The sequence below is a fragment of the Athene noctua genome, chromosome 29 (assembly GCF_965140245.1).
Source record: "Athene noctua chromosome 29, bAthNoc1.hap1.1, whole genome shotgun sequence".
Taxonomy (NCBI): domain Eukaryota; kingdom Metazoa; phylum Chordata; class Aves; order Strigiformes; family Strigidae; genus Athene; species Athene noctua.
The window spans coordinates 4,226,928-4,254,669 of NC_134065.1; the positions used below are offsets into that span (position 1 = coordinate 4,226,928).

Genomic DNA, 27,742 nt, shown 5'->3' on the forward strand with positions numbered 1-27,742 from the left:
CCCTGGGCCGCGGCCTGCGCCGTCTCCCCGCCGCTCCCTCCACGGCGGCCGGGCCCTGCTGCGAGGGGGGGGCCCCCGCCCCACGCTCCCTCGGCGCTGGGGCCGGAGGATGAGGCCTGCGGGCCCCGGGGCCTGGGGACGAGGCCGGGCCGCGGGTGAGGCCTCTCGGCCGCTGTTGCGGTAATGAGGCAGCGTGACGTCACAGCAGCGACGTCACAGCAGCGACGTCACAGCGCGCCGGCGCCCCGCCCTCCCGTTGCCACGGCGACAGCGGAGGCGCGGCACTACCACTCCCAGCAGGCCCCGCTCCCGCAGGACTACATTTCCCAGCGTCCCCCGCGCCCCGGTGACGGTGTGCGGCGCGGAGGGGCGGGACTACATTTCCCGTCGTCCCCCGCGCGGGGGCCGGGGGCGGTGCCGTACGGTGGCCGGCGCGGCGGTCGCGTGACGGGCCGGCCGGGCGCTGCTCGCCAAGATGGCGGACGAGGAGGGTGAAGGGCTGCCGCGCTCGGCGGCGGCGCCGCACCGGAACGGCGGCGGGGAGGGGGCCCCGGCGGGGCCGGGCGGCCCCCGCGTGGTCCGTATTGTCAAGTCCGAGTCCGGTTACGGCTTCAACGTCCGCGGCCAAGTGAGCGAGGGCGGCCAGTTGCGGAGCATCAACGGCGAGCTCTACGCCCCGCTGCAGCATGTCAGCGCCGTGCTGGGCGGCGGGGCGGCCGACCGCGCCGGGGTGCGCAAGGGGGACCGCATCCTGGAGGTGTGAGTACGGGGGGGCCGCCGCCCCGCTGCCGCCCGCCCCGCCCGGCCTGGGGGGCTGCCCGCCCCCGCCCCGCTGCCGGAGGGCTCAGCCCGGGGCGGGGGGGAGTCCCGACGGGGGGCTGAGCCTCGCGGGGGGCTTGGGGTGTCCTTCTGGGGCGGGGGGGCTGAGCCTCGCCGGGGGGAGGCGTGAGGAGGGGGCTTGGGGGAGCCTGGAATGGGGCGCTAGGCCGGCTTCCCCTCCCTGGGGCTGGGGGGGGCGTATGGGGGCGGCTGGTCCTCTCCAGGGGCCGGGGGTGTCGGTTTGTTCTCCTCTCACCGGGGGCTTTGGGGGGGCCCGGGGGAGGTTCCCCGGAGGAGCTGTGTTGGTCTGCTGGGATGTTCTGGGGGTCCCTGGTGAGGGGGTCTGGTCTGTCTCCTCTCAGAGGGGGCTTGGGGGTGCCCCTGCTGTGGGCGCTGGGGCAGGTTCCTCTCAGCGGGAGCCCTGCAGGGCTCTGGCCCCCCCTCGCTGGGGGCTCCGGGGACCCCTTTGAGGGGCTGCGTCGGCCTCTGATCCCTCGGGACCCCTTTATGCAGAGGGGGGTGCGGGCTGTCTTCGTCCTCCCGTTGAGGGTTTTGGGGTCCCTCCTCTAACGGGGGGTTGTGGGGCAGCATCTTCCTCCCCGAGGGCTTTGGGGAACCCTCTGGGGGTGCAGGGACGCAGCCTCCATCTCCCTGAGGGCGAGGCCCCCTCTTGGGGGCTTCCTTAGAGGATCCCCCTCTCTGTGGGGTGTGTGGAGGGTCACAGCCTCAGGAAGGAGCCCCCCCCCCCGCCTTGGCCCGTGAATCTGGGGTCCCCTTCACCAGCTCAGCCCTGCGGAGATTCTCCCCTCCCCTTTGTTTTGGGGGGCATCGCCTGGATCAGAGGTGCCCCCGCAGAGGGACGAGGTGTGTGAGGGGGACCCTCGGCCTTCAGCGTGCGGGGTGCTGGCGGAGAGGGGAAGAGGAGGGCTGGCACGGCAGGATCGGTGCTGCAGGCAGGGACGGGACAAACCCCCCGTTCGGGAGGGAGGCGGCAGAGGGGGGAGTGGGTGCTGGGGGCCGGACCCGCCGCTTGGCTTTTCCTCCCCTGGGTCGCTGGGACGGCGGGTTTGTTTCTCAGCAGCAAGAATTGTAACGGGAGCCTGCAGACCTCTTTCCACAGCAACGCTTCAGCTGTGCTCAGACAGATCTTGCCCTCCCCAAAAAAAAAAAAAACAAACAACTTTCAGCCCGTGCTTGCGGGCTGACATCGGTTAATTCTCTTCGAGGGCTTTCTGTAGCCTCGACCTGTCGAGGTGTGTTTTTCTTAGCACGTTCCCCTTCGTCTTGTGGTTCCTGGGGTTGGTCCTGCCCGTGCTGAGCTGCGCGCTGCCTCCCGTTCCTTACGTATTTGTGCTTCATGCTGAGTTGGTTAAGTTCAATTACTTATTAATTACAGGGATTTCATAGCAGCAGGAATGCTTTGCTGCCAGTCTTTGCAGGCTGCAGTGTGTGAAGGACAAGAGCGTGTGTTTGGGCCCAGCAGAGAAGATCTGTTCTGACTAGCCCGTGGCTAGAGAGCTGGCCGTGCCCTGCGGAAAGCTCGCTCTTGGGATTTGGCGCTCTCCCGCGTGACCCAGATACTTTGCGCTTTGATTTTTTTCTGTGCAGAAGAACCGTTCGGGGGGTGAATTCTGCACCTGGAGGATCTACTTGAGAGAACAGCCTTTATTGACCAAGGGGGAATATTTTGTATGCGTTCCAAGGTGCCGAGCTGAAATTCTCCCTTGTGCCCGCTGCGGGGAAACACTTAAAATGCCGCCTTTGAAGCCCGAGGTAGGTTTGAGGCCGGTGCTGGAGTCGGGCGTCGATCCCCGGTGTCTCTGGCGCAGGGCGAGGGCCCGACCTTTGGTCCGTCGCCAACCCACGCCGCGGGGTTTGCAGGTGACGAGGGGGCCCGGGGGGGTTTGCGGAGGCTCTCGGGACCCCGGCGTCCCCCCCGGCGGGGCAGGGAGCCGCAGCGGCTGCAGGGATGGGGAGTTCCTCTTGCTTTAGCTGCCACTTCTCGTCTCCCGGGAGAAGTCGCTTTTAATTGGCCCCTGTATCTTCTTGTAGCTCTGCCAGGTTGGCTCTCGCCCTTTTCCAGCACCAGCTCTCGATTTTGTTAACCTGGCTGCGTGAATCAGCCTGAAAAATACCACCCGGTACCAGCCCCCCTCTGACGGTGTCAAGTCCCCGTGTCTCTGCCAGGAGGACGCTCCCTCTCCCCGTTAAAATCCAACTCCAGCAAGTAAATCTTCGCACGGGTGCGAGTTGGAGTAGAAAACAATAAAACAAGACTCCAAAAATAGCTCTGATTTCCCTTCCTTTCCCCAGCAGCACCCTGCGCACAATGGTGGGGGTGGGGTTCCCCGCGAGGCACGGGCCCATCCGCCACCGCCTCGGCCCCGGTGCCGCCGTCCCGGTGGCCTCTCGGCGTCTCTGCGGATCTCCCGTCGCGTTGGAGTGCCGAAAGCGCGCGCGGGTTGGGGGTTTCTCTGCACAGGCCGTTTATTTCCAAACGGGACTTTGTTTCCACCTCCCGCAACTCTGCGGAAGCCGCCCTGGGAGAGAGATGAGGTTCTTCCACCGCGTGGTCTTGATGGAGTTACTGAGCCTGTTGCTGCGATCTGGGGGGGTTTTAGCCCCTGGGAGCTCGTCCGGGGCTCTGCGCCCCCACAGCCCCCCCCCCAGCTCGCTCTGGACCTGTGCGGTGCTGGAAGCCCCAGAGACCTCCCGTCCCTGCTCCGGCCGCGGGGACAGGAGCGTGGCTCTCCCCTGCGAGGTGCAGCACGACCCGCTTCCTCACCCGCAGCCAGGGGACGTTTCGGGTGCTGGGTGACGGGTTTATTCCAGTCCCGCGCCTCTACAAAGCCCCTTCTCGCCGTCCCTCGCTGCATCGCGCTCCGTCTCCGGCATCTAGCTCAGGCCTCTTGCTTTCGAAGGCTGGTTTTGCAACATAGCTATGGCGTGCTCTCTAATCTCCTTAGCTGGTTGTGTGTTTGTGGGTGTTGAGGGCATTGGAGACAGACAATGAAAGCTAATTTAGTTCTTGATTATCACCCTGAATGACAATCATAACTAATCTTGACAGGGAAGAAAATCTCACTAGCGCTTGCTCTGCTTGCAGGGAGCTCGCTCAAAAATAATTGAACAGATAAAGGAGGGATTTGTTCTCCACATTGTTGAACTGTGCGCGACGGTCTGACCGAGGTGGGATCGTGAGGGCGGGGGTCCCGTGTCCCGCCGGGCCGGAGGAGCCGTCGCCATCCCTCCGTCCTGCAGCGGGGGCGTCGGAAACGGTCGGGGTAACCCCCCCCGCCCGGGGACGGCTCTTCCTGAGCCCCTGGGGGGTGACTCGGGGCTGGTGCGCGGGGTGAAAGGCGTTTCCCCCAGGAAATTAAACTCCTCATCTCTTCTTGGTCTAAAGTCTAATTTTGTCTTTCACCGTGGGACAGAAAAAGCCGGTTCTGCTTTGGAAAAGGCCGGAGCGATCTGTAGAAGGGAGGCGGCGGCTGCGAGCTCGGCTCGTCGCCGCGTTTTGCCGCTCGCACGAAGGGCCCCGCCAGAAAACCCCCTGACGGAGCGGTCGGTGGCCAAAGGCTTCCCGGGTGCCTCTTGCCTCGACCTCGGCCCGCGCGGGAAGCGGATTGAATCGGTGCCGGCAGCCTTGTCCCGCGCGCCGGGGCGTAAGGAGGTGGGAAAGGGGCCGCGCGGCCGCTCCGGCGGTGGGTGGTGGCGGTTGTGGGGCTGCAGGGGCTGGGGACCTCTGGAATCCCCCGGGTTCACCCCGACCTCTCCAGGCTCCGGCCCGCGCTCTCCTGCGCGTTTTCGGAGCGTTTCTCCGTGGGTCGGTGTCTCTGCCCCGGCCGCAGGATACACGGGGGGGCGGGGAGGTGGATTCGCCCGGTTAAGGCTGGAGATTAGAACTGGACGAACTCGGGTCTCCTGACTGCGCCCTTCAGCCTGCGCTCAGCAAGGCTGGCGCGAGCTGTTGGAGTGAAAAACTGCAAATGTCTCTTTTTTTCGTGGGAGATAACAGCAGCAGGTAAATGAAGAACCCTCGCGTGCCGGGTTTTCCATTAAGCGCGCAATTAGATAAACGCGAGAGCCTTTTTATCGCCCCGGTTTAACGCTCCTGCAGTGTATTCAAGCAGAAGTCGGTACGTGCCTGGGATCGGGCGCGATGACGGAAGCTGCAGAAATTTAAACCCGTTTCTGCTGCCTGTGCTCTCCGCTCCCGCTTTGTTCGTCTCGAGATAACGAAGCAAATGGGTCAGAGCCTGTAGGCTCGGGGGAGGCGGCCGCTCCGCTCCTGCCGGGGAGGAGCTGGATGCTGGTGCCCGGGTGTTGCGGTGCCTTTTCACGTCCCCGTCATTTCCCTCCCTTGTTCACTCTGAGCACAGGGGAAACGACGGCCTATGAACAAAATACGGGGCAAGGGGGGAGTTTCCTTTGACTGGGATTCAGCCCCGCGATGGCAAAGCGCGAAACGTCCTAGAGAGGCCACGTGGCCGCGGGTGCTCCTGGCGGCCGTTGGGCTCGGGATGCTCTTGGACGAGCCGGAGCGCGAGGCCCTGCCGGGCCCTTGGCTGGCTCCTCTGGAGCAGCATCTCCTGACGGTGGTTTTCAGGCCGTGGCCCACGGAGCCCCCGGGGGCTCGTTGCTGTCGGTCAGAGCTCTGCGAAAGCGCGGCTGGGAAACCAAAGCCTTGAACTTGGTCGTCAGCAGCTTGAACTGAGCTGGAGGAAAATCTGGGTCTGCAACAGGAACAGATAAAAATCATTGCTTTGCGTCGGTCGGGGAGGTTACGCTCACCAGTGCAGCGCTGTGCCAGCAGCGGGGCCTGCGGAGCAGCGGCCCCGTCCCTCCGTGGCCTCCTCGGGTGCTTTTGCTGATGGTTCAGGGCAGGGAAAACCAGGGAGGCCTCGGCCAAGGTCGTGTGCCCTATTCTGGTGTGGAAGCTGATGGCAATTACCCACTCCTGCCTTTCCAGGGTGGATTTGATACAGGTTTGGTTTGACAAGTGCCCCCAAATGTTCCTTTTTCAGCAAGACTAATAGCTTCCCACCTGTGTGGAAAAGTGTTCGCGTTTCAGTAGCATTTACCTTTTAACCTTCTGAAATGTTAACGGCCTTTGCCTTCTGCCAGGCTGTTTGAGTGTTCACTCGCGAGGATTCGCCGCTCTCGCGGCCGGGCGGGTGGCCGGCAGCAAAACCTCTCCGTGTGTGCAGGGACCTTAGAACTTCCTCGGGGCTGGAAGAGGCTTCTGTGGAGATGGTAACTGCCCCAACCTCCTCCTGGTCTCTCCCACGGAGGAGAAACAGGAAAAGGTCAATGGAATTGCACTTGGTGGTTTCCCGGGTTCTTTTTAGCTGCTTGGAATAATATCGGACAGAGTCTGGATTCCGTGGCTGCGGAAGAGGAAGGCTGGCTTCTCCTCCGAGCGACCAGCGATGGGGAAATGCTGCTTGGGCCTCGGCGGAGCAGCGCTGGCGTGGCTCAGTTTGAGGGAGCCTTGTGCCGACGGCGGCCGGCTCTGGGGACGCAGCGTCGCGGGGAGCAGACGCGCTGCCCCTGGGGGAGGACGTTCGGCCCGGGGGTGTCGTGCCGCAGGTCGCTGCTGACGCCGTGGGGGCCGGTCGGGCTCTCCCCGGGGTGCGCGGGGGCTGCCCCTTTGCGGGTGCGCCTCGTCGGTGTTGGGTGTCACCTGGGTCTGGGAGGGGGATGAAGGCGGCGAAGCGCCTGTTCCTGCCCCGCGCCGCTGTGGCCAGCGAGCTCGTGAGCGGCTGCCCTGCGTTCCCAGAGCCGCTGCCGAGGAGGCTGCTGGCCCCGGGGGGGCTGCGCTTGCTGCTGCGGCTCCTCTTCAGCGCTCGGCCCCCGCCAGCAGCCCCTCCCAGAGCAGAGTGACCTGTCACCGCTGCTGTCGGCTCGGCACCGCGCTGAAAATCTCTCCCGCAGCCGACGATCGTTGGAGCCGGTGTGTTACCGAAGGAGGGGAGCGCAGGGACCTTCCTGGTGACATATTGAATTTTGTGGGTTTAGCGTCCAGCCCCGGCCAGAGCCGGAGCCAGATGAGGTTTTGAGCCGAGCGTCGGGGGCTGGAAGCTGCAGAGCGCTGGGTGGGGGCGCGGGGCCTGGGCAGCCCCGGGAAGGTCACTCCCGGCTGTCACACCGGGCGGGAGGGCTCTGACCTGCGCTCGGCCGTGGTGGCCCTGCGGGGGGGGGTGTGGGGTGCCAACAGGCAAAGCCTTGACGGCGACCTGAGCCATTTTGGGGGTGTTTTCCCCCGAGGGGGTTTGTCGGCACGGTCACTGTGCTTGGTGGCTGTGGGCTTAATCTCCAGGAAGCTCATTGCAGACTTTCTTGCAGTAAATTTCCTTCTCATCTCTTGACAGACAGAGAGTTGGGAAATTTTGAGAAGCCTTTGCGGAAAATGAGTCATTTGGCGTACAAATGGGAGAAGTGAAATGTTCTGTCTTGGGGATCCTGCTCGTTAGTGTCAGCCTGATGGGGAACTTTGCTCTGCCGAGCACGTGCTCCGTGCCCCGGCTCGCCTGTGCCTGCCGCTCGCTGATGGGGGTCCCGTGTGCGGACGCAGCTCTGAGAGCTGTTCCTCCCCGTGCAGGCGGAGAGAGGAGCTTTGGGGGAGCGCGTGGGGTGTTCCAGCAGCTCATCCCCCTTCCAGCCGGGGGCCGTGCCAGCCTCCCGCCGCTGCTGGCCGTCGTCAGGCTGGTGCTTCGGAAACTCCGTCTCAGAGAGGCTTTTAAATTCCCGGCAGCGAACAAAGCCCGCTCTGCTCTGCCCCCCAGCATGTGTTTTTTGTGGTAGGAACTTGCCGAACCACAAGCCGAAGATGTTCTGGTCGGCACAAGCGGCGCTAATCCCGGAGCTTGGCTTCCCCCGCAGCGCCAGGCGAGCCCCGACGGGCCAGTGCCGCGGCGGCAGCGCCTGCTCTCGCCCCGCGCCCGCCGGGTTTCTGCCCCCGCGGCGGTGTCCGCGGGCAGCAGAGCGTGCGGCTGCCCCGGGGCACGGCCCCGGCCTCTCTTGGCAGCGTCTTCGGCCTCGCGCCGGACCGTGGCACGGGCGGGTGTTCCCTCTGCTGCAGGGAGATGGTCGCCCTCAGCTCAGCCAACGTCAGCCCTTGGTCGGGGCAAGTATCGAGCCAGAGCAGCCCTCACCCAGGCTCAGGAGGAGAACGACTTCTTCCCAGCTCCCTGGGGGGTGGTGAGAGCATTTGGGAGCCACTTGTGGCCCCGTCATGGGGGTGCCCCTGCCAGCCCGGGAAGGCTCCGTGTTGCCCGGGCCAACAGTGCAGCGAAAGCTCCAGCATCGCTTCTGCCCCGGCCCGGGCGCCTCCCTGCAGTGACCTTCCCGCCGGGCAGCTCGTGCCCCCCGCGCGCCAAGGGAGGTGCCAGGGCCTCGTGCTCCTGCTTTAACCACATCCACGTTTGGTGGCGGAGAGCTGAGAGAAGAGATTTCTTGGAGGAAGTTGCTCTTCGATGCTGCTGAAGGCGGGCAGCCCTCGCCGGGGGTCGCAGGCACCCGCGGCAGTTGGCTCTGCTGCAGCCAGGGCTCTCCTCTACCTCCTGCCCCACGCAGGAGTCGCGGGAGCTGGTACCTCCCTCCTGGAGGTGAGGAGCCGCTGGAGCTGGTTGTCCTCCGTCGCTGTTGTGTCCGAGCGTCCTTCCTGGAAGGCGTGGAGGGACCCAGCCCTGCCGTCAGCTCCGCAGCCTCGCCTGGGACCCTGCGCATCCCCTGGAAGGCTGAAGCTGCCGCCTGGATCTTTCCAACGCCAAGTGGAGGCAGAAGCTTGAGGAGCAAAGTCCCCGAGTGTCCCGCTGTTCTGGGAAAAGGGCGTTTGGCTCCGTGGCCCCGCGGGTCCGTGGCCACGCGAGCAGCTGAACTGTGCTCCCCTGGCCGTGCCGGCCGCTCTCACGTGATGATCTACCGGGTCCTGTCTCCCTCGGGTCGCCGGGATGGTTCCGGCCCCGGTTGCTATGGTGACCTTTGCAAAGGTGCGAGTGCTCCGGCCTCGTGGTGCCGACGGCTCCTTCCCACCCGCCGCAGGGCGGGGGCCGAGCTGGTGGAGCAGCGTCTGATCTGGGGGGACCTGCCGGGAGCGGCGGAGGGCGGCAGCGGGTGCTGCTGGCGCTTGCTGGAGGAAATGCTGCGTCACAGCCTGACTGTCCTTACACCCCCGGCCCCGTCCTTACACCCCCGGCCCCGTCCTTACACCCCCGGCCCCGTCCTTACACCCCCGGCCCCGTCCTTCCCCCCGCGGGGTTTGGTGTCGGCTCCGGGAGGAAGCGGGCGGCAGCAGAAGTCACCGGGGCTGAGGAGGGAGCGGGAGAGGAAGAGGAGGAAGCTGGCAGCGTGTTTGTTCTCGGTCCGGCAGAAGGGAGAGCGCGGTGTCTGAGGTCTTTGCTGGTGGGAAGTTGAGCCGAGAACTAGTTCCAGCCTAAGGCTGAGTAACTAAGCACCAGCCTTGACTTGGGGCAGCGCGTCCCGCGGCCGGGGTCACCTCAGAGCCCCTGCTGGAGGTGGCTCGAGGCCGAGCGTGGGGCGGCCGCCGGCCTCCTGCCCTCGTCCTCTCTCGGGGCAGGGCCGGGGCATGCGGGGCGGCCGCGGTTTGGCCCCTCCCGGTGCGGGCAGACGGGGCCTGTGCCCTGAGCGCAGCCTGGCCGCCGCTCCCACCCGCCAGGAGCCGTCCCGGGGTGGCGGCGCTGCAGGACTTCGCAGACTGGTTTGTTCTGGGCGAGCGGGAGGGCTCTGGGGTCGCCGAGCAGCCCGTGGGCACCGGTCAGGTGGAGCCCGCGCGATTTTCCCTCTCCCTGCGCCGAACGGCCTCGCCGCGTGCGGCTCCTCCGGCGCTTCCAGAGCCCGGGGGCTGCCCCCGAGGGCTGCTGCTCCCGTCCCCTGCCCTGAAACTGGGGTTTACCCCCGCGCGGTAACTGGGGTCGCATCCAGGCTGCAGGAAGCTTCTTGTCGGGCTCCTGGCAAAGCCCAGGCGCTGGCTCTGGCTCACAGGCGCCGCTTGGGGCTTTTTAAACTTGGTTCGGAGCCTGGCATCTCTCACCTAGATTTGTAAGTTGAGATCAGACCTTTCCAGGGCAATTCTTCTAAGTAAAAGTTCGATAAAAAATGATCGATGTGAAGCCGTAAGAGCTGTTCTCTTTCATTTGAGAGCTGGGGATTGAAAGCTAAATCCTGCGCTTGATTTAAGGCGGGCTGGGATGATTCTGTGACCCAGTACTACGTCTCTGGCGGCGAGATGCTGGCAGCGTGTTCCCAGGCTCCGGGAAGGAGCAGCGGATTGCCGGGGGGGTAGTTGGGAGCCCTTCCCCTCGCGGCTGGGGAGGCGCAGGCGGCGCTGGGCCGGCGGCTGGGGGAGCTCCGGCTGGCAACGGGGGCCGGGGGGTTGTGGGGGGCCGCCGGCGTCGCCTCAGCAGCGCTGAGAAGCTCCTGGGCCGGTTTGTCCCGCTTGTGCCGGGCGGGGACACGGTGGGGGACGCTCCGTGCCGGGAACGTTTCGGGTCCCAAACTCCTCGCGGAGACGCTCGTGCTGGCTGCGACGTTATGGAGACTCGCGACTGAATTTAGCTCTTACCGGGAGGAAAAGCGTGGCCTGTCCAGACCGGGAAGAACCTGACAGCTCGTTCTGCTTTGGAACCAAGTCCCGGGTCCAGCGTCCACGCGGGGAGGTGCAGCCCCCGTCTCCTGGGCAAAGCGAGCGCCAGGCGATGGCCGGCGGAGCTGGGGGAGAGCGGGGTGCTGGGGGGCTCTGGGGGGGGTCTTGGGTGTCCGGAGCTTCCCTGGAGGGCTGGGGCGGCGCCGGGACGAGCTCCCGATCCCTCGGAGCGGGTCAGGAGGCAGAAGCGCTGCTCCTGCCTTCGCAGTCGGTGCTCCCGGCGGCCCGGGGCAGAGCCGGGCGGGCTGCCTGCAGGACACCGAAGCGAAGACGCGTCTCCTCTGCGCCGCGCCGGAGCGGGGGGCCGGGGGGGCTGCCTCTGGGTGGGTGGTTGCGCCAGCTTCTGAAATCACTTACCTTTGCTCCCTGAGCTGCCGCCTTCGCCTGGAAGCTTCAGTTCAGGTTTAGGGAAATCCACTTACGTTCGGGAGGATCAGGAGGTGGCTCTGCCCTGGCAGAGCCGGGCGTTCCGTGTTCCCTTCCCCGGTTCCGTGGTGCCCGTGCGTTTGCTCCTTTCTGGGTACGAGCGTGCCGTGCCCCCGAGAGGTGGTAAAAACTGCAGAACATGGTTTAAATATTCAAGGGAGAGCATGAACCTTCTAAAGAGCTAACTAATGACCCGAGAAGTCATCAGTTGGGAGGACGAGTGGAGTTCGGAGCAGAGCGCGGCTGGAGCGACGGGAGCGGGAGGGGTTTGCCAGGGGGGAGGCAAGCGACGGGCCCCGGGGCTGGCCCTGGCGCTCCCCTCCGCCCGGCTCACGGCTCTTCTGCTTCCTCCGGCAGGAACGGGGTGAACGTCGAAGGAGCAACACACAAGCAGGTGGTGGACCTGATCCGCGCGGGCGAGAAGGAGCTAATCCTGACGGTGCTGTCGGTGCCTCCCCACGAGGCCGATAACCTCGATCCCAGCGATGACTCCCTGGGGCAGTCGTTCTACGACTACACGGAAAAACAAGCCGTGCCCATCTCCATCCCCACCTACAAGCACGTGGAGCAGAACGGCGAGAAGTTTGTGGTTAGTATCGGCTCAGGGTTTCTGGGTACCTCCGGGCGAGGGTTGGTGGCCGCGCTTTGACTTCAGGACGGAGGCTCCTTACTCGATTATTGATTGTTTGTGACGCTGATTCAGCCTCACCCTGTCTCACTGCGCCTGGTTAGTCTTCTGCAGCGATTTCCTACATGCTGGGAAGCTTTTTTATTAACGCATCTGGAATAGCTTGATCTCTTGTGTCGATTAAGTCGGAAGTTATTATTTTGTTCGTATAAGCTTTCATATTTGTGTCTCCTCTTTTACAGCAAGCGCTGCGGACATCTGTGATAGATGTAAAAGCAAAGAGAACAGATGTCTCGAAGCTCAATTTCCCATCTCCGGAATTTTTTTCCCTTTAGCGAATGTTGGGGGAGAATAGCTGTAAAAAGTCTTTCTCCTTGGGGTTCCCTGCCTCTCCCTGGTGTCTTCCTGGGTAATGTCGTCTCTCACGGGTGCATCCTCCGAGGCTTCAGGCTGGTCCCGGCTCGCCAGGGCTGTGGCTGCAGGGAAATGTGTGGGGAGGGCTCAGACAAAGGCGCTCCCCTGCAGAACTCTTTCCTCCTGCAACGTTTTGGGTGTATTTAACCCCCTCGGGCGGCCTGGCCTTGCTTAGCTCTGCTGCTTCCTCCCGCGCCCTGCGTCCCGCTGCCGCCGGCTCCGCGGTTCAGGCAGCGACAGGGCGGCGTCTTCCCCTGCAAAGAGCCGCTCGTTGTTGGGAGCACGGGCCTGCCCGTGGCCGGACCACGACTCGCTTCTGCTCCGCGGGCTCCGGGAGCCGCGGGCCGGGCGGGAGGCGCTGGCGATGCCGCTGCCTCGACTCGTGGCGGGAAGGTTTGTGCCGTCGCCCTCCCGGACTGGGAGGTGGGTTGGGCTGGAGCAGGAGCCCTCGGGGCGCCGTTGTGTGGTGCAGACGGGGGACAGACGGGCTCATGGCTTTGTCCTCTCCCAGCCGAGGCCGGAGGCGTCTTCCCACGAGGCAGCATCGGTGTTGCAGGAACAGTGTGTGTGAGAGAGGAGGGCTGGCGAGGGCTCGGCAGCGCTCGCTCGCCGGAAGAGTCGGGCTCCTGCGCGAAGCCCCTCGCTCCGACGCGTCCCTCCGCGTGTCTCTGGGCGGGACGGGCGGGATCCTCTCCCCGTGCCCGGCTCCGCCAGCCCTGACGCGCCGCACGGGGCAGCAGACGGGGCCTAGAAACCAGCAGGTTTTAACGCGGCGCAGGGCGGGTCGCAGGGAGCCTCCTCTCCAGCCCGGAGGTAGCTGCTGCTCTGCGGGTCTGGCCCCGTCTCTGGGGGTGACACGGAGGGGTCAAGCGGGTGCTGCTTTTTCAGGGAAAACCTGCGAGTCTGTTGGAGCGCTTTCGCCTCGTGAGGGTTGTCGGGCAGGTACCCGGAGCGCAGGCGCGGTGGCGAGCGAGCCGAGGCTGCCCCGAGCCCTCCTCTGGGGGGCAGGTCGGGGGGTCGAGTCTTCTGGCGCGGCGCAGGGCAACCTCCCCGCGGCTGCAAACGCTTCCCTTGCGCAACGGGAAAAAGAAAAGCCTGAACCTACTCTTCCCCGCCGCATCCCTTTCCTCGGGTGAAGCTAATTAAGGTACCGCTGCCGTCTGGGACCTCCTTATCTCCGAGGGCACATTAGCAGTGCCTAGATAAGAGCTGGCTAAACTCGCCCGCGAGACGGAGCAGGTTGGCGTTAAAAATGGAGGCGACTGGTTAATGAACGGGAAGGGAGTTCCCTGCAGAGCATCCCGGTGCTGAGAAACGTCCTGCGACCGCAGCTCCGCTCCGGGTTTCCCCCGGTGGGGTCCAGAGTCCTGTTTCCTTCGTGTCGTCCAGAATGAAACCGGGCGAGGGCATAACCAAGAAACTGCTTAACGTGGGGTTTTCCTGAAAGGCCTCACGCTGCCTCTCCCGGGGATGTGCCCGGGGCCGTGTCCGAGCACAACCCAAACCTCCTGCTGCCTTTGGGACCTTCCCTGTGTCCCGGGGGAAGGAGCCGTGAGCCTGAACCCGGAGCTCTGGGACTTGGGCTGCGGCGCGAGGCTCGGTCCTGCCGCAGGCTGGAGGCTCAGCGGCGGGCGCCCCCGGGGGGGGGATGAGGCTCCTGTTGCCGCCCGCGGCCCCGATGGCTGCGGCGTCGGCCTGCTGGCGGCTCGGTGCCCCCGGGAGCTGCTGAGCGCAGGGCGTGACCCAGGCGAAGGCTGGGACGGCTGCATCGGGGCCTGTTGCAAAGGGTTTGGGTGGTTTTTCCTCTCCTTTCGAGCAGAAAGGCCCCTCGAGCTGCTCCTGCTGCTGTCGGGTGGGCGGTGGTTGGGCCACCCCCCCGCTCCAGGGACAGGCACTGGGGAAGTTCACTGCTCACACCAGATCCTCCTTCTGGCTCAGACTCTCCTCATTCAGTCCTGCGCTGCCAGGGAGGCAGAGCTGGGCCGGTTTGTGTTGGCAAAGCTTTTCTCACCCCAGTGAGCCCCTTCTCCTCCCTGCAGGTCTACAACGTTTACATGGCGGGCCGGCAGCTCTGCTCCAAGCGGTACCGGGAGTTCGCCATCCTGCACCAGAACCTGAAACGGGAATTTGCCAACTTCACCTTCCCGCGGCTCCCGGGGAAATGGCCCTTCTCCCTGTCGGAGCAGCAGCTGGACGCCCGGCGGCGGGGCCTGGAGGAGTACCTGGAGAAAGGTGCCTGGCTGCGGGCCTGGGGCCGGGGTGTTCTCCACGGGGAGTATCTGAGTTACTCGACCCCGCCGTCCTCCTGCCGCTGGGGGGGATTCGGGCCGGGTCAGGCTTCGTGCCAGGACACCCGATCCCGCCCGGAAAGCGCCTGCTTCGAGAAGGCTTTTCCGGGCTGGAGATCCCACCCTCGTGTCACACCACCCGCAGAACAGGCTCTTGTCGTTTCCGTGTCTCCTCTGGGGCGGTGCTGGGAGGGGAGGGAGGGCTCCCCCTTCCCCGGGCACCCCCCCGCTAACCCGCGCTCTGTCCCGCAGTGTGCTCCATCCGCGTCATCGGGGAGAGCGACATCATGCAGGAGTTCCTGTCCGAGTCGGACGAGGTAGGCACACGGGCACCGGCGCTCTGCCGGGGCCGCACGCGCTTGGGAAAACGGGAGCAGAGGGACGAGGGGGCCGAGGGGTTCCCAGCCCGAGGGGTTCCCGGCCCAGGCCTCAGCCGGGCGAACACCAAACCACAGCAGAAGCCCCACGGCTGCACTTTGCTGTCGGGATCACACAGGGGAAACCTCTCCCCCGCGGCCGCAGCTCGGGGGCGCACGCGGAGCAGAGCCCTCAAGGTGTCCCCTGGCCAGGGGAGACCCCCCAAAACACCCGCGTTTGCGGCCGTCCTGCTGGGCTCTGGGCTGGCAGCAGCCCGGCTTCGCGGTGCCCAGGTGTCTGTGTGTGAGGCAGCTCCGGGCGCCGGCCCTGTGACTCGCCCTGCCCGGAGCCGAGCCGCAGCACCCAGCTGCTCTTCGCCCTCCGGCTGTTGCTCTTCTCCCGACCTTTCCACGCGCGTGGAGCCGCCGTGTCCCGGAGCTGCCGCTCGCTCTTGGCCGGCAAACCCGTGAATGGAAAATCCTCCCCCGTCAGCCTCCTGCCTCGGAGCAGAGCTCACACCTTCCGCCCTTCAGAATTTCTCCGGTGCAGACTGGAATGGGATTCTTGAGGCTTGTGGAGCAGCTGGTCATTAGAAGCGGCCATTTTAATTAGCCAGCGCGAGGCAGTAAACGGTCCCCGGGGCTCAGGCTGCGCGATGCCCATTCCTGTCCTCTCCTTCAGAATTACAACGGCGTCTCGGACGTGGAGCTCCGCGTGGCGTTACCGGACATAACGACGGTGACAGTCAGAGTCAAAAAGAACAGCACTACAGACCAGGTGTACCAGGTGAGCTGCCTCTCTCTGTGCCTTGACTGGAGGATTAACCCAATTTGGCCGTTAACCAGCACCCCGCGGGCGCCCGCTCGCTCCTCTCGCGCCGGCGGGGTCGGTGACGCTGCTCTGCTGTAGCTGAGGCCGGGGGCGCTGGAAAACCCGAACCCTGCGCCGTGCTGAAGCAGCGATTTCGCTGCAGGCTTGGCCGCAAGGACACAGTCATCGCTGCATTAGTTTTCCCTGATAATATCTTGAAGGCGGCGGGTGGCTCTAAGCACTCACAGCCCCTGCGTCGCGGCAGCGGCCGAGGCGGCTCCACGAGCCACCAGCGCTGGCGTTGGGCGCCGGGGCCGGACGGCAGGGGGGTGCCGGGGGTCGTGGCCCTCTGGGGAATCCTCTGGCCGGGGCGGCAGGCCCAGAGCTTGAAGGGGAAAACTGAGGAGAACTGACTTCAACCAGGCCTGCGGGAGGAGAGGCGGAAGCCGTCGGTGGATGTGGGGACGTGCGATGGTGCAGGGGGGACCCTCTCTGACAGGGGAACTAGAAGTGTTGCTGCAAGCAGGAGCCTGGAGGGGTTGCGGAGGAGCTGGAGGGGTTGTGGGGGCGCCCTGGGGCTGTGGGGGGAGCTCGGCTCTGCGCAGCCCAGCCCTGCGCGCGGACGGGGTTCAGGTCCGGGGTGCCTTTGGGCCGCAGGGCTGAGGGTTGTGGCTGCAGGGGGGAAGCTCCTGCGGAGCTGCAGGCGCCTCTGCTGCTGCGGCCTGAAGCTGGAGGCGTCGGAAGAAAAGGCGACCTCATTATCAGCCGTGGTGGCACTCGAAATCTGGAGCAGTTTGCAGGAAGGTGCGAGCAGGAGAGAGCCCTCGCCTAGGAAAAGAGCTGGTTTTGCTGGAAGAGTAAAGTCCAGGTTTCCCGCGGTGCCCGAGGCCTCGGGTTAGGGAACGCTTGGCAATAACCTGTGTGACGCAGCCCCCCCGGCGGGACGGACAGCGGCTGCCTCCTGCTCTTCTCACCCCGTTTTCCCCTTCGGTTGCTCTTCAGGCTGTGGCAGCAAAGGTCGGCATGGACAGTATTACCGCAAACTACTTCGCCTTGTTTGAAGTGATCAATCACTCCTTCGGTAAGTCCTTTCGGCGCCGCCGAGCGAGCAAGGAGGAGGCTCTGGAGCCCTCGCAGAGCCCGGTGGCACCGGCGCGCTCCTTCCGGGCTTGTCTCTGCTCACAAAATCGGGAGGAACCGGGAGGAACCGGGCAGGCGCAGCCGGCCCCGGTAACCAGGAGCCCGCGGTGTGGTGGCGCTCTTGCTGCCACTTGACTTTCCCTTTCTGAAGCAGTTCAAGGAGATGAGCTTGTCGTGAAACAGAGACGCGTTTTACTGCAGTTCAGCGAGCTTAGAAAAAGCCGGGGGGGCGGCTGGGGACGGAGCGAGGGCGCTGGAGGGGGGCTGAGGGCACCCTCGGGCTGCACAACCCGGGTCCTGGCGGGTGCGTGCGCCTGAGCTGCATCGTGGCTCCTCATCCCTCTCTCCGTGGTTAAGTCCTGATGGGATTTGAGGCTCGGCTGTGGCATCCCGGGCAAAGGTTTTGGCGCTGCAGTCAGTGCCGTCCCCCAGGCCCGCGTGCCCAGGGTCTCCTGGCTGCTGCGCCACCCGCCTGCACCCACCTCTGGTTTCTCCCACCTTCACGCTGGCTTTGCTGAAGCTGCAGAGAGGCCAAAATGTCGCGGTCACACCACAAAATGGGTGCGGTGGTTGGTTTGTGGTTTATTTTTCCCTCTGCTGGGTTTTAAGCCAAGTGGGTTTCTCATTCCCAGCTGGGCACCTTTGTTTCTGGGTGCCTCACACTCACCCTGTTACTGCGAGCGCCGCCTTGCACGAGGGGGTTTTAGGGCTCTTCCTCCTCCTCGCAGGCTCTGGCCGAAGGGCCGGGGTGATTTTTACCTCCTGAAAGCCCCCCTGAAATGAGTCGTCTCGCAGGATGGGCTGGGTTTGCATCCAAGTGCTGGCCCTGGGGCGGCCAAGATCCTTGGCACCGCGGAGCTGCCTCTGCCGCCGGGTTTGTGGGCGCTTCCCGAGGGCCGGCGGGTGCTGGGGGACACGGAGGGGAGAGCAGGGGGGGTCGCCGTGTCTGGGACCCTCGGGCGGGGGGATGCCTGACCCTGCGGCGTGCGGGGAGCTGTTACGGTGCCAGACTCTAACGGGAGCGATGAACTGCGAGTGCTGCCCTTCCCAAACGGCGCCGCACAGTCAAAACCCCGGTAAACCCGCGTGGCTCGAGCTTTCCGGACACTCGCTGCGAACACCACGCTTGTTCCCGTCTGGATGCGCTCCGTTTAATTTCTCTGGAAGCCGTAAGCTCCATCTGCAGCGCGACAGCGACCGAGTCCCTCCTGCCGGAGGAGACGCGCTGGCGCCCGCCGCCGGTGACCCCGGAGCAGGGCGAGCGGAGTTGGGCGCGCCGGGGGCTCGCCGGGGGCGCAGCTGCTCCAGCTTGGCTGAGCGACGCAGCAAGTTTTGCCTGGGCTCTGAGGCAGCCTGCCAGGACGGGGGGTCCCTCTGCAGGCCCCTCGCGCTGCGGGGGGGACGCTGTGACCCCGGGCCCTGCAGTCGGGCCGTTGCGCCGAGCTCTCGGGGCCGCTGTGAGGGCCCGGCGCTGCGGCGGCGGGTGGTGAGGAAGCCGGGCTGGGCCGGCGAGGAGCAGAGCTGGGCTCCCGATCCCGGCTGAGCCGTGGGCAGCAGCTGGGCCCGGTGACAGGGCGCGGGGGCTGCTGACGCCGTGCGGGGCCTCGTGCTGACCTCGGCCTCTTGCGCTTTTTCCAGTGCGCAAACTGGCGCCCAATGAATTCCCCCACAAACTCTACGTGCAGAACTACACCTCGGCGGTGCCGGGAACGTGCCTGACCATCCGGAAATGGCTCTTCACTACGGAGGAGGAGGTTCTTCTCAACGACAACGACCTGGCGGTCACCTACTTCTTCCACCAGGTGGGTGCCCCAGGGCTGTAGCTCTGTACCGGCGGTGACGCCCGCAGAGCTGCCCCGGCCACGCTGCCCCCGGGGTACCGGGGCCCGTCCTGCTCGGGTCACTCCAGGGAGCAGCAGCCCGTGGTTGGGTGGATCGGTGGCACCGCCGTGAGCCCGTGGCCAGGCCGCAGCCGGACTGGGGGCAGGACTCCCTGGCCCGGATGGGTTTTTCTCAATCCTCTGTGTTGTCAGTGAAGACGGGGAACAGGCCTCTCCCCGATCACCCCACGGAGAGGGGACATTTCTGCCTGTGACTTCACTTTGTGCAGATTCTCTGGGGTGAAGCGAGTCCCAGGAGAGCCACGTTCTCCCATTGCTTGTACAGAGCCCCTCTGGGACGACCAGCCCGGAGGGGGATGTCTGCAGGGCTCAGTTCCCCGAGTCCTGCTCTGCCCCAGCCACCAAAACCACCGTCCCGGCGCCCTCCGAGCTGAGCCCGTCCCAGCCCCCGGGACGAATCGGTGTAGCAGTGGGAGTTGTCAGACTCTTTGATCTCCTCGCCTGGATCGGCGCTGGCTGGCAGCTTTACCCGCCGCTTGTGCCAGGGACAGGAGTCCGTGCTGGGGTGTGCAGCTGGGGACCTGCTGAGTCCTGAGGGGAAACATCCGCGTGCCAGCGGCCCAGCGGGAGCCGCCGGCGCCGCTCCAGCGCCTGTGTCGGCCTGGAAGGGTTGTCCCAGCCCCTCCTTGCCTGCGCCCGAAGGCAAAAGCAGGATTCCAGGCACCAGCATTTCCATCCTCTCTTGCCATGGGAACTTCTTCCAAAGTCTGCCCAGGTGCTGAAGCATCTCTGCGCTCCCCGGGCGGGCGGAGGCTCGTGGCAGAGGGGATGAGAGCGAGGAACCACCTCTGGGGCCTCTTGGGGCGCCGGGGCTCTGCCTTTGGGCTCTGCCTTTGGGCTCTGCCTTTGGGCTCTGCCTTTGGGCAGTTGTTCGAAGCCCCAAGGGCAGCCAGGGAAAGCAAAGCGACGGCAACGAGTCCTCTGGTCTGACCTCCTGGGTCCCCTTTCCTCCCTGTTCAGGCTGTTGATGATGTCAAGAAGGGCTACATCAAAGCGGAGGAGAAGTCCTACCAGTTACAGAAGCTGTGTGAGCAGAGGAAGATGGTCATGGTGAGTTCTCCTCCCTGTCCCCGTTGCTTCCCTTCCCGCTGGCAGTGCTGTGCCTGGGAGGGAGGCCCGGGCACAGGGTGCCCAGAGAGGCCGTGACCTTGGGTCCCCCCGGCTGGGCTGGCCCTGGGCCTCCCCTCGGAGCTGCTTTGCCTCGGGAGGGCCGAGGGCTCCGTGCTGGGGGCACCGCCCTGGGGCTGACCCCCAAGGGTCACCAGAAGCACCAAGCCAAGAAGGTTAATTATTGACTCATGATAAAGATCAGTGAACAGAGGCTTCCTCCTGCGGGTTGTCTCCTGGCTGGTTTGGTTCTGCTCCTCTCGCTGGCTCTCGAATGACCAAGGGAAGATCTGAATCTTCGGAGAGGGCACACCCCACCCTAGAGAGATGTTAGATAGAGAGATACGGAGATTTTATATATATATACACACACCCCAGGTGCAGGGGGGCCCTGCTCTGGCAGGAGGTCAAGACAACGTCATCTGTGTCCCAGAGAGCCTGTGAAGCCCAAGTACTTCATCCTCTACCTCCCCCCACGTGACTGGGGGTCCTGCCAGGAGCTCAGTGCGGGAGGATTCAGCCCCTTCCTCCGCTCTGGATGGGGCTTGTTCCTCGGCTCAAACCTTCAGCCTTTGCCGTGGTTCTGCCCTGTTCAAACGGGAGGGTTTGGGGCTCTGGGGAAGCTCCTGCCTTCCCCCCGTCCCGACCTGGGACTCGGGGCTCCTGGTGCTCCTCCAGGGCCCCCCAGTGCTGCTTTGTCTGGGCCACGCTCAGAAAGGGACAAACAGCTAAAATACTTTTTGGACCTTTCTGTGAGTTGGAGCGTTTGTATCGGAGGACTCTGAGAAAGGACTCCGGGTCCCACATCGGCCCCACGGTCCCAGCAGGACCGGGGGGGGGGGGGCGCTGGCGGCCCCAGGGCTCTTCACTCAGACCCGTCCCGGTGGCACCGGGTCCCCCAGACAGGGCCTTTGGCACCGGGGCTGCGTGTACCCGTGCCTGGACAGAGGCGGGGGGGATCGAGCAGCTGGGGGGCTCCTTCCTTCCCCTGCTGCCTCGGGGGGGGGAACGCGGCCTCCCGGGCTGGGGTGAGCCCAGGGCTGCGGGGGGCGGGAGGGTGCAGCACCCCCGTCCCACGCCCGCGGCCTCCTCCCCGCAGTATTTAAACATGTTACGGACGTGCGAGGGCTACAACGAGATCATCTTCCCCCACTGCTCCTGCGACTCGCGGCGCAAGGGCCATGTCATCACAGCCATCAGCATCAAGCACTTTAAACTCCACGCCTGCACCGAGGAGGGGCAGCTGGAGGTAAGGGGGCTCTGCCCGCGGGGCCCAGCCCCCCCTCGCCCTCCGAGGGGCTCTCGGCGGGGTTGGGGGCGCGGGGGCATCCCCGTCCCCCTCCGCGGGCTCCGGCCTCACCCCCCTCTGCCCCCAGAACCAGGTAATAGCGTTCGAGTGGGACGAGATGCAGCGGTGGGACACGGACGAGGAGGGAATGGCGTTTTGTTTTGAATACGCGCGAGGGGAGAAGAAACCCCGATGGGTTAAAATCTTCACCCCCTACGTAAGTACCCGCGTTCTTCGCGGATTGATTGAGGGAAAAAAAAAACAACAGCCCGGTGGTTCTCCCTCCAGGGGCTGGAGGAGCTGCCGGTGCCGCAGCGTGCGGGGCGGGAGGTGGCCCGGGGGCCGGTGGCCACCAGGAGGAGCCCGCGGCTCGGGAAGCGGCTGGAGCCAGGCGGGGGGGGGTCTGGGGGCTGCTGCCCCCCCCGGGCTGCCGGCCCCGGGCGATACCCGCTTTCTCTTTGCAGTTCAACTACATGCACGAGTGCTTCGAGCGGGTTTTCTGCGAGCTCAAGTGGAGGAAGGAGGTAAGAACCTGGGTAAGGCTGGACTGCGAACGTCGAGGTCTTTTCCAACCGATGCGCTTCTGCGAACCCGTAACGGCAGGGAAGCGGCGTCGCCTCTCGCAGGAGGCTTGTGCTGGCGAGAGCTTCTGCCTGGTCCTTGCCAGCGGCTCGGGGGGTGCCGGCCCTCGGGGAGCGTGGCGGGGGGACACTGACTTCGGGAGGCCGGGGCTCTGGGGGGGTGTTTGTGTCGTGGGGCCGGGAGAGCGGTGGGTGACCAGGATAACCCGGGCCCGGCGTCCGCTGTCGGATGGAGATGGCAGAGCGTCGGTCCTCGGCGAGACGGTGCAGGTTGCTGAATTATTCAGAAAGGGTTGTGAGAGCCTCCAGCCAAAAGCTGCTGAGAAGTACAGAAAGGTTTTGGGTTGGGTTTTCTCTCTGAATCGCAGCCTGAGGTGCCTGTCGGCGCTGCGCTCTGGGCCTGGCGCTGAGCCCCGGCCGGGGGTGCCCATGAGCTCCCCGCCCTCCCCTCGCCCCCGAGGGACTCGTTCCGTCCCCTCGTGCCCCTCTGCTGCTCCTCGGGGCTGCCCCGCGCCTGGAACGGCTCCTGTCGCCTTCGCTCCTGGGGAGGAGGCAGAGAGCAGGGAAAAGGCCCCGGGGTGCTCTGGCCCGGGTTTGCCCGCGTGTGGCTACTGACTCGCCGTCCCGTGGCTCTGCTGTCGCAGGGGTGTCGCTCTCCCGCCTTGGAGGCTGGATCCGCGCTTGTTGCTCTGACCCGTGCTCGGCCCCAGCCCTGCTCATCTCTGCCAGCTGACGGCTGTGGGTACCTAAACCCGGGCTTAGGCGCCGCCAGGCTGAGTCGCTGGTCCAGGAAAAGCTGCCCTGCAGCTGCCTGGGGGTGGAGGCTCCTGAAGCGATGCCTCCCCCGGTCCCTTCCCGGGGGGTTTCCCACCTGCTGGGCATCGGGGTGCTGGTGCTTGTCGGGGTGCTGGGGTCCGCGCTGGCTCTGGGAGGCGCCTTGGAGACGCGCAGAGAGCGCAGGGTCTGCCCCCGGTGAGCTGCCGGGGCGATGGAGGGGGTAAACCCAGGGGGGGTTTCCAGGAAAACGGGATTCTCGGCTTGCCTTAGCTCGAGGGGCGGGAGGTGAACCCCCCGGGTGAGCAGAGGCCTGCAGGCAGGCAGGGCCAGCAGACCGAGTCCCAGACCAGCCCGTTTCTCTGGGGGACGATGGCGGGAGCAGGGGCCCCCCAGGAGCCCCCCCGCAGCCCAGACCCGCCTTGTCCCGGCCCTGGGCCCTGTAGAAGAGGCCGAGGGGCTCGGCAGCACCCAGTTACACACTTTGGCTTCATAAAGCACTGGAGGAACCCGGCTCTGGGGTCTGTGTCCCAGCTTGGGGGGGACATCTCCGTCCCCCCAAGGAGCAAAGTCTTTGCAGCTCCCGGTCCGTGGCGCAGGAGCTGCCCCGGCGCTTCCCGGGCGCGTTCCCCGGATCCCAGCCCCTGCGCAGCCCCCTGGATCCCGACACCGGCCGTTCCCTCTCCTCCCAGCCCCTCCGGCTCTGCTTTTTTATTTATACCCTTTTTATTTTTTTCCCTTGTAAAGGTGGAGGAGGAAGCAACAGACAAGGATAACCAGAACTGCAGTAAAGACAATATGTGCAGCAAGGTAACGGGGCTGGAAGCGAACGGTGTCTGTGCTCCCTGAGCCGGGCTGGCCGCTCTGCTGCCCCTTAGAGTCCCCCAGCTCCCGTTAGCGCAGGACCCCGTCCCGTCCTGGCGGCTTCTCCTCGGAAAGTGAACCCCCCCCCGGCTCCTTTCCTCGGGGGAGCTGGCTTTGTGCTTCAAGGCCTCTTTCCTGGCCGTGGAGACGCGTGGGCCCCCCCGCCCGTCCCCTGGGCTCTGGTGACGCAGGAGGGGGCCGGGGGACACGCGCCTGGGCTCTGTGCTCCCTCTGAAGGACCAGTAGATGGTCCTGCGAGCCACGGGCCACCGGCGCGGGGGCACAGAGACCTTCAGGGGCTGAGGGTGCTGAGAGCCGCGAGCGGACTCACCCCTGTCAGCACCTGAGCGCTCCCCGCTGCTGCTGCTCTGCCCGGCCCCTTTCCCGTTCCGCCCGGCCGGGATTTAAAACTAAAAATTGCTTCGGGAGGCGCCAGGACGCCTCCCAGAACGGCACCTGCCTGCCTCGGGGGCATCCACCCCCTCGGAGGCTTTTACTGTGCAGGGCCGAGGCTGCCGAGCGCGATCGGACGCTGCTGCGGGGTCAGGGCTGTGCCCCCCCCACGCGCACCCCTTGGGTTTGACCCCTTCGCTCGGGCACCGGCGGGAGCTGCGGGTTTATCCGAGAAAGCGGAGTCGCGTGTGGTGAGGCTGGAGGTCGTTAACCCCCGGGAGGTTTGTGCCGGGCATCGGAGAGGGCAAGAGCCGCCGTCTGCCTGCAGAGAAAAGCTGCCGGAGACGGTGTGGGACGTGTCACCCGCCGAGGAAGGAGCCGTGAGGCGCGGGGGTGTGGGAGCCTCCCGCCCGTGTCACGCTTCCTCCGCCAGCCAGATCCTGCGCGATAACGCTCCCCGCCACGGCGCTGGGGTAAACCCTCTCGGCCCCGGGCGCTGCCGAGGAGGAACGGGCCGGGGTGGCGTGTGCGGAGTCGCGAGCGTCTCCCTCTGTTGCTCCTTCAGACTTAAAAGCGGGTGTTTGATGTCTGCTCTGCAAAGCGGGGAGACACGGGCACGGGTTCGCTCGTGCTGCTCCGCAGAACAAAGAGCCGCGTCGGGGCTCTGCCTGCGCCCGGGCGCTGCCGCTCTTTGCCTGGCCAAGGGCGAGCCCCCAGATGCGGCCCTGGGGGGCCCCAGCTCTGCCCATGGGACGGGCGGGGGGGGCTGGGGGCTGCGCACGGAGCTCTGCCTCCAGGCCCTGCCCAGAGCTCGGCCCTGGCTTGTCCCCGGCAGCGGGGGAACCGCTTTCCCTCCAGGGAGGAGGAGGAGGAGGAGGAGGCAGAGCTGGGGGGTTGTTGCCGTCGGCCAGGCCGCGAGGAGCCGCCTCTGGGTTGCCCCGGGCTCGGTTCCGCTTCCTGCCGGGGCCGCGGTGCTGGATCTGGAGATGGAAACCCGGGCACTTGCTTTTCCTTCCCTCTTCACCCGCTCCTCGGCGTCCCCTTCGCTCCCCGTCCCCGAGGAGCCCTTGGGGCAGCCCCTGGGTCGGGGCCCCCCCGGGTGTGCTCCGGGGCTCCCCCCTGCAGCTCCCGCCACCCCCAAGCCCCCGCTCGCGGTACGGTGTGCCCCCCCCCAGTGCTCCCAGTTCCCCCCCGGCGCTGGGGCAGGGCAGGTGGTTTCCAGAGCGGGAGCGTTTCACACCAGTCGCTCGGCAATTGTCTCTCCCCGGCGTAAAATAAAAAGATGGATGGAACTTGGCAGATATTTCGGATACATTTAGTCGCTGTCATCTGTGACTTGCCTCCGGCCGCAGGTGCCGGCTGAGAGCGCGGGAGGAGCAGCCCCAGGTTTGGCCCGCAAGGAAAAGCCTGGCTTTGTCAGGCCCTGGCTCGGGCCGGGCACCGAGGGGCCGCGGTGGCCCTGGCCTGTCCCTCGGGAGGGGGCCGCCGCCTCCTCGCAGGGTGGGCTGCCCCCCTGGGGGTGACAAGCCCCGTTTGGGGACAGCGGGGCGGCTCAGAGCTTGGTGGCGTCGTGGGAGGGGGACGGGGGAAGCGGCTCCGACCTCCTTGGGCCTGGCCGAGCCCTGGCGAGGTCCCTCGGGTTATCTGCTGCCGCTGGCCCTTGTCTAGAAGGAGGGGGGGGCTTGTGGAGCTGGGCGCTCCGGGGGGGTCGGTGCCCGCCCCGGGGCTGCTCCCGGCCCCCCCCGCCCCGCGGGAGCCCCGGGGCTGAGCCGCGTCCCGGCCGGGTCGGGGCGAGCGCCGGGCACCTCCTTATCCCCGAGCTCTCGGGGGGGCTCCCCCCAACCCCACGGGCGCCCTCGTGCGCGACATCCCCACAGCAGCCCAGTATCCGCCAGTGCCCCCCAGTCCCGGCCGGTGAAGGTGTTGCTGGGGAGCCGGGGGGTGCCCGGCACCCGGGTGTGAGGCCGGGGGGGGCCGAGCCGGGCGCTTGGATCGTCCTGGGGCTGCTCGGCGCTGGAGTACGGGGGGGTGAGGCGGGGGGTGTCTGCCCGCGCTGGGGGTGCTGCGGCAGCGGGACTGGGGTCCCGCGCCCGGGACGTGGGGTACGGCGGGACCCCCCCGAAGTCCTCCCGGCTCGGCTCGGTGCGTGACATCGGTGCCGGGGGGGCTCTGGGAGCAGACGGACAGGGTCTGGCAGTGCCCCCCCCCGGCTCCCTGCGCCGGCTCGGGGGCGGCCTGAGGCTGTTACCGGTGGGGTGGGGGGCTGTGGGGGTCCGGGGGGGCTTGGGGGGGGGCTGCAGGGAGCCCCCCGCTTCGGGCTGCCCCCACGCTGGGTCCCTGGGGCCCCCCCGGTCCCTTCTGTGCTGCCAGGGCCGGGGTGCAGCTCAGGGGGGAGAGTGGAACCCACCCCCCCGCGTGATAACGCGCCTCAACGGGCTTTTCCTTCTCTTTCAGAACATCTTCCAGATGGTCCGGTCACAGCAGAGGGACGCGGCCACTTAGCCCCCGGTCACGGGCGAGCGTAACCCCCCCCCAATTAACACTTAAAATTCTGTTATTGTATTAAAGCCCTTAAACTAAATATTATTAATAATAATACCATTTGTGAACTTCATGTTGATGGAATTAAGCAACCAGGATGAAAGGCAGGCTCGGCCGAGGAGGGGGGAGTGCTGGATGGCAGCGGGGCCTCTGCCCCCCCCCCGGGCCCCCGGGCCGGGAGCTGGACTGTGCTGTGATTCCTCCCCCTGGAACTGGAGCCCTCGTCCCTCTGCGCTGGTCAGACGTATCCATGTATGTATGTAAAAAAAAAAAAAAAAAAAAATCCCATTTCCCCCCCCCCCAGAGAAAACTCTATATACAGATACCCTGCACGTATATACACAGAGCTAGTTCTTTGAAGATTTCCGAGCGGTGGCAGTACCTTTCGTAAGCTTGAGTTTTTACACGCATCTCCCGACCCATCGTCTTTTTTTTTTAAATACTAACTTTAGAAAAAACAAAAAAAAACAAAAAAAAACAAAAAAAAAACAAAAAAAAAGGGAAAAAAGAAAAAAAAAAGGAAAAAAAAATTTTAAAAAAGAAAAAAAATTTCAAAAAGAAAGAAAAAGGCAACCTTACAGGGAAATACCTCTCCTGGCACAAGGACCTCTACACGTTTACAAGCTCTTGACCTTCCCCCCCCCCGTGTTTCAGTTCGGTTCTGGGTGTTTTCAGGTGGACTCTGAGCAGCCGCTGCTGGGGGGGGGTCCCGTGGTCTGTGTGCCCCCCACCCCAGCAGTGCCGGGTCCCCACCGCACCGGGGGGGGGGCTCAGCCCCAGCTCCAGCCGCGCCCAGGGGGAGAAATGGGGTGGAAAAGCTGCTTCTGAGGGGTTTGGGGCTGGTTTCTGCGCCCCCCCACACCCCCCCCCAAGGCCTTGGGGTGGGGTCTGTGGTATTTGGGGGGGGGCTGGTGCTGCCGCTGCCCCCCCCCGGGGGAACGGGAGGTGTTGGGGAGCCCGTGGGAGCGTCTCGGCCCCGCTCGTGGCCCCCGGGTGTGTTGGGGGGGCCCTGGCCCGCTCAGCACCGTGGGGTGCCCCCCCCGCCCCTCTCTGGGGGTGTCTCTGCCCCACACCGAGCCCGGGAGTGGCCGTGGGGCGCAGACGGGGCCTGGGGGGGGTCCCCGGGGGGAGCCCTGGCCCACCATGCCACCCCCCCCCCCCCTTCCGCGGCTGCCTGGGGAGATTAACTTAAAACTGGATTTTAAAAGGTGTTTGGGGGGGGGGGGTCCCCGTCGCAGCCTCCGCGGGGTTGGGGGGTTCGGTCGGGGGGGACCCTCCCGGCAGGGAGTTAATTAGCAACGAGTAATTGGGTTGAGCTCAGGGTGGCCGCGGGAGCCCTGTGCCGTGGGAAACCTCCGGGCGGGGGGGGCGCAGGAGGGGCAGGGACACCCCCACACCCCCCCCAGCCCCCCCAGCGCCCCTGTGCCAGGGCCCATCGGTGACACGAACCGGGCAGGTCTCAGCAATAATCCCGCCCGTGTGACCCGGTTTGACTCAGAGCCGGTGAAACGTGTGTGTGTGTGTGTCCCCCCCCGCGCCCCCCCCGTCCCGATTTCGCTGCCATCCACATCCTCTTTAATTTATTTGAGAGAACTCTAATTGTCTTTCCGCTGCGGTATCTCGTATTTTTTATTTGTGAGTCAGAAACGTGAAGAAAACGACCGAAATGAAAAAAAAAAAAAAAAAAATCCTGCAAAAAGAAGAAGAAAAAAAAAAAAAAAAGCAAAGGCCCCCCCCCCCCCTT

General features: G+C 65.5%; 1 protein-coding gene across 7 annotated transcripts; it reads left to right on the forward strand.

Annotated features, from left to right (window-relative positions):
- The first annotated feature begins 454 nt into the window (after nt 1-454).
- Nucleotides 455-27,682, forward strand: SNX27 (sorting nexin 27). Of its 7 annotated transcripts, none has more exons than XM_074929059.1 (13): nt 455-759; nt 11,270-11,501; nt 13,994-14,186; nt 14,495-14,559; nt 15,281-15,385; nt 16,412-16,490; nt 18,188-18,351; nt 19,411-19,500; nt 20,657-20,806; nt 20,934-21,062; nt 21,310-21,369; nt 22,948-23,010; nt 25,912-27,680. In XM_074929059.1, the coding sequence occupies exons 1-13, from the start codon at nt 476-478 to the stop codon at nt 25,957-25,959; spliced, it is 1,662 nt and encodes a 553-aa protein (XP_074785160.1). In that variant the 5' UTR covers nt 455-475; the 3' UTR covers nt 25,960-27,680. The 7 variants fall into 7 exon arrangements, with proteins under 7 accessions (XP_074785160.1, XP_074785159.1, XP_074785158.1 ...); XM_074929058.1 differs by lacking the exon at nt 25,912-27,680 and adding an exon at nt 23,786-24,882; XM_074929057.1 differs by lacking the exon at nt 25,912-27,680 and adding an exon at nt 23,569-23,917.
- Nucleotides 27,683-27,742: the final 60 nt, after the last annotated feature.